This window comes from Carassius carassius, chromosome 37, assembly GCF_963082965.1.
Source record: "Carassius carassius chromosome 37, fCarCar2.1, whole genome shotgun sequence".
Taxonomy (NCBI): Eukaryota; Metazoa; Chordata; class Actinopteri; order Cypriniformes; family Cyprinidae; genus Carassius; species Carassius carassius.
The window spans coordinates 28,250,852-28,255,851 of NC_081791.1; the positions used below are offsets into that span (position 1 = coordinate 28,250,852).

At 43.6% G+C, this 5,000-nt stretch overlaps 1 protein-coding gene across 2 annotated transcripts in view; it reads right to left on the reverse strand.

Annotated features, from left to right (window-relative positions):
* Positions 1 to 5,000, reverse strand: part of camta2 (calmodulin binding transcription activator 2) — a 70,127-nt gene that overhangs the window by 25,466 nt on the left and 39,661 nt on the right. For both annotated transcript variants that reach the window (XM_059528528.1, XM_059528527.1), the window contains exons 4-9: positions 4,316 to 4,383; positions 3,880 to 4,015; positions 3,695 to 3,766; positions 2,597 to 2,747; positions 2,080 to 2,205; positions 367 to 1,985 (exon numbers count right to left, since the gene is read on the reverse strand). In XM_059528528.1, coding sequence (XP_059384511.1) covers positions 367 to 1,985; positions 2,080 to 2,205; positions 2,597 to 2,747; positions 3,695 to 3,766; positions 3,880 to 4,015; positions 4,316 to 4,383 — 2,172 coding nt within the window. The remainder of the gene's footprint in view (positions 1 to 366; positions 1,986 to 2,079; positions 2,206 to 2,596; positions 2,748 to 3,694; positions 3,767 to 3,879; positions 4,016 to 4,315; positions 4,384 to 5,000) is intronic.

A 5,000-nucleotide genomic window follows, 5' to 3' on the forward strand; every position in this document is an offset into this window, starting at 1 on the left:
TTCCTTTATTTCTGATCAAATAAATGCAACCTTGATGAGCAGAAGAGATTTCTTTAAAAAACATTACAAGTCTCACTGATCCCAAACTTTTTGACAGTAGTGTGTGTGTACACATACATACATAAAAATGTATTAAAAAAAATGACAAAAACATACAATTTACTAAAATTTTAATGGAAAATCGAACTTTTATATCATCTCAATAATCCTAAAATAACACTGGTGTTGTTAACCAAATGAATAAAAACACAATTTATAATTAGAACAGAACTTTTGTTTTTCTACTACAAATATTCGCCGCTTAAGCTTCAGAAAATAATGTTTGTTCACCTAAAAGACTTAGATAACAGATGTGAAGATTCATACCTCCGGGTACGACCACTCGGGTGAGAAGTCTGTGATGTTGGCCAGCCGCGGGGTTTCTTCCGGAAAGCCGCCGGACGCTAGCGAGTGTGCGTTAGTCAGGAGCGGGAAGGGCAGGAACGAGGTGGACGGTGTCGGCTGAGGAGGAACCATGTACCTGACGGGGTAAACAGGCGGAGACAGGGTGGCCGGGTGGCTGACGGGCTCCTCTGAGATCAGCTCAGATATGAGGTCAGGGAAGGAGGAGTCAAATGTTAACCCCGCCTCCTCACCATCTATATGGGCACAGTGGGTGGTGTCCATAGGCGTGACGTCTGATTCAAAATGTGCATGAGTGGGCGGAGACTGCTCCTCCTTCACTTGCACAGGACTCACGCCTGGGGGCGTGGCCGGGGGCGGAGTTAGATTCAGTGGTTGAATGCACATAGGGTGTGTTTCTAGAAGACAAGTGTGCTGTGACTCTGCCTTTTCTCCCTCTAGAGACAGCTGATTGGTTGGCAGCACTTCGAGGGAGGGTGTTACCTGGTTCGTCTTGGCGGCCGGAGAGAGCTGATTGGGCAGGAGATGACCGGGCGGGGCTTGAGCGTTGAATTTGGTGGGAGGAGCTCTATTGTCAGAGGGCGGACTCAACGAATTGAGTCCTAATGACGACTCCAGACACAACGGCAGCAGCGCGGGAATCGTTTGCGTCGGAGAGAGAGAAAGAGACAGGGAGACCGGACTGGACGAGGGATGACCCAGAATACTCTTCCTTTCCGTCTCAGAAGAGAGGGAGGATAGAGACGAGGGCGGAGACGTGGGAGAAAGAGACAGAGCGAGAGACGGGGGCCGAGGAGATGTGGAAGGAGGCGGAGACGGGGAAGAAGAGGCGGAGTTGGAGTGGGGTGTGAGGGCGGGGCCTCCGTAAGTCTGCCCCTGTTTGGGGCTGTTGAGAAAGGAATCGGGGTCAAACGGGAGCAGCGAGGGCGATGTTGGGTGCAGGAGCATCCCGGGGGTGTTCCGGGAGGTCAGCAGCAGTCCTCCAATCACAGGGCTGGGCAGGAGAGTGAGTGACAGCGTGGCCACGCCCTGATTGGGTGGGGCGGGGCTAGGAGGGGAGGCGGAGCTTGACGGGGAGGGCGTGTCCTGTTTGGGCAGCACAGGAGATAGAACGAGCCGCCCACCAGCGCGGGTGAGCGACAGGTGGGTGGAGCCTAACTCAGTGTTTGGCTCCTCCCCACAGCCACGCCCCACCGGCGCAGCCGTCGTCATGACGATAAGCGCATTCTGCGGGAGTGCCACCGCTGCCAATCCACCCCGCTGGTCACCGTAGAATCCGTTGCTAAGAGCAACTGTCGCCGCCCGCTGTGTTTGGGGCGGACTCGAAGAGGACGAAGAAGAGGCGGAGCATGGTGAAGCCACACCCCCCGTGTCCTCGACCCGCCCACCATCTTCTGGTGGCTGCTTCCTCTCTGAAGGTCTGACAGCGACTGAAGCATCGCCGGGATCCACCTCAGCTCCGGAGCCCTCACTGGACAGATTCTGCCGCTCGCTGAGGGCGGGGTGAGGGGGGGGCAGTTTGGGCGAGATGATGCGGTGTCTGGTGCTGTTGCAGCGGTGAGGAATGTTGGATCCGGGAGATGCTGTGGAAAACACCAATCAATCACACACTAGTATTCATACGCATGTGATCTACTTCATCAAAATCACAGTGATAGTGTATTTATCTGTGTTTACCGCAGAGGCAGGTGTGTGTTCGTGGTTGTGGTTTGGTCTGTTGTGTTTCTAGGATCTGTTGCACCATCTGCTCCACTGAGAGCTCCACAGAACCGTTGCCTCCACAAGACCATTTCAAACTGTGGACTGAACACACACACAAACACAGATACAGAGTCTCAAATTTTCTGACGATCAAATGCTGAATTATTGAACATTTAATGCACACACTGAGTGATTTAATTCACACTGAGTTTGGTGAGGCAGCAGGCGTGTGATTGGTTGTTTAGTGAGGCAGCAGGCGTGTGATTGGTTGTTTGGTGAGGCTGCAGGCGTGTGATTGGTTGTTTGGTGAGGCAGCAGGCGTGTGATTGGTTGTTTAGTGAGGCAGCAGGCGTGTGATTGGTTGTTTGGTGAGGCAGCAGGCGTGTGATTGGTTGTTTGGTGAGGCTGCAGGCATGTGATTGGTTGTTTGGTGAGGCAGCAGGCGTGTGATTGGTTGTTTGGTGAGGCTGCAGGCGTGTGATTGGTCACTCACACATGGGTTTGAGTTGAGACAGCAGTTCGTCTCGGCTCCAGCGCAGACTGTCCCTGCGGTCGGTCAAAGCACATGAGACCGGTCCACACGACTTCCCACTGTCCTCCAGCGACGGCACGTTCAGATAGTGCACTAGAACGATGTCTGGGTTCTGAACACACATGGATGTGTATTAAAACACTGTCATGATTTTATTTTTTTTATTAAATTCAAATAATAGTAATAAACACAAAAAATTGAAATATAATAAAAAAATAAAAAATATTATTATAAAATACATACTAAAAATAATTAAATCTACTAATCTACTAACAAAAATAAATGAAGAAATAGTTTTAGAATAAAAATAATGAAAATAAAACACTTTCCAAAACTGCACTAAATCATTAAAATGTTTATTAAATTAAATAAAGATTTTTACAATAAAAGCACAAAAAATAAAAAGCATTAAAATACAACACTTGCATTTTAATCACATAACATTTAAAAATGAAATAAAAAGAGTTAGATAATATAAAATAAAATGTACTGAAAATTTAAGTTATAAAAATCTAAAATTAAAACAAGCAAATTAATATAAACAAAGTACTAAAATGTTTTTGAAATCATAAAAACTTAAAAATGACCGATAATTTTAATGAAAAAAAGGATCAAAATAAAACACTGAAAATGTATCAAATTGTAAAAAAAAGTTTTTAAATAAAAAAATTAAACTTTCTATAAAAAAATAATCATTAAAATGTAGAACTGAAATTAAAATAATAAGAAATAATTTAAAATTAAAATAAAACACTAGATATTGTATAAATCATAAATGTATAATTCAAATAAAGAAATCATTTTAGAATGTAAACAATTAAAATAAAACACTTGATCAAATCATAAAAATGTAAAATTAAAACGATAACGGTTTTCGGTTTTTATTTTTTTAAGTTAATTATTTTATTTCACGTTCACTATAAACACTGTACAACTCTAAAGTAATGCATAAATACTGTATAAAAATATTTCTATTACTACGATAACTTACAATAACGACATGCACACATCCTGGCTTCTGATTGGGTAGATTGGTGTCACATGGTCATAATAACTAACCTGCAGCAGCCAATAGCATCTTCTGTGGAATGTTGGGACGATGGAGGAATGAACATAACAACCGTAAAGACACTGCAGGAGCAGAGAGGGAAAGAAATGAGCGTCACGTGACCACACACACTCACTCACACACACACACACACACACACACACTCTCACACACACACACACACACACACACACACCTCCATGCCCTGAACCTTCAGCTTCATGTGATCCTCTCTAGTCGTCTTTCCGTCCTTCCTCTTCTTCCAGCAATATCCATCTTTCCGGTATTTGACCTTCTTGCGATTGTACAGGATGACTGAGCCGTTCTGTGGCCTGTAAAATTAATCAGAAACAAGGAATACACACGATAAATCAGACAGCTTAACCTCGTTTGAAAATATTCAATATTCACTAGATGAATAAAGGCAGTTAATGTACATTTAATTCATTTACTTTCAAATAAAACTTAACTTGTGAATCATATTAAATAGGTTAATTTCTATTGCTGTAACTGTTGTCAGGTGTGAATTGTCCTCAACATTTCTGAACTGATGCTGATATTTTGACATTTTCTTGTAATTTTTCAGTTTTTCTGAGTGTTTCACACACACTGTGTTTCTTCATACGACTGACCTGGTCTTGAGCGTGCAAGAAAGCCACTCGTCATGTCTGTCGAACGAAATCAGGAAGGATGCAATTTCCTGAAACACACACACATGAAAATGTACACATTTACATTTATTCATTTAGCAGACGCTTTTATCCAAAGCGACTTACAGATGAGGACAGTGGAAGCAATCAAAAACAACAAAAAGAGCAATGATATATAAGTGCTATAACAAGTCTCAGTCAGGTTAACACAGTACACGTACACGATTCTTGAAGATGGCTAAGGACTCATCTGTCCGGATTGAGTTGGGGAGGTCATTCCACCAGGAGGGAACATTTAATTTAAAAGTCCGTAAAAGTGACTTTGTGCTTCTTTGGGATGGCACAATCAAGCGACGTTCACTTGCAGAACGCAAGCTTCCAGAGGCACATAAGTCTGAAGTAATAAATTTAGGTAAATGGGTGCAGAGCCAGTGGTAGTTTTGTAGGCAAACATCAATGCCTTGAATTTTATGCGAGCAGCTATTGGAAGCCAGTGCAAATTGATAAACAGAGGTGTGACGTGTATTCTTTTTGGCTCATTAAAAATTAATCTTGCTGCCGCGTCCTGGATTAATTGTAAAGGTTTGATAGAATTGGCTGGAAGACCTGCCAAGAGGGCATAGTCCAGCCTGGACAGAACAAGAGCTTGAACAAGGAGTAGTGCAGC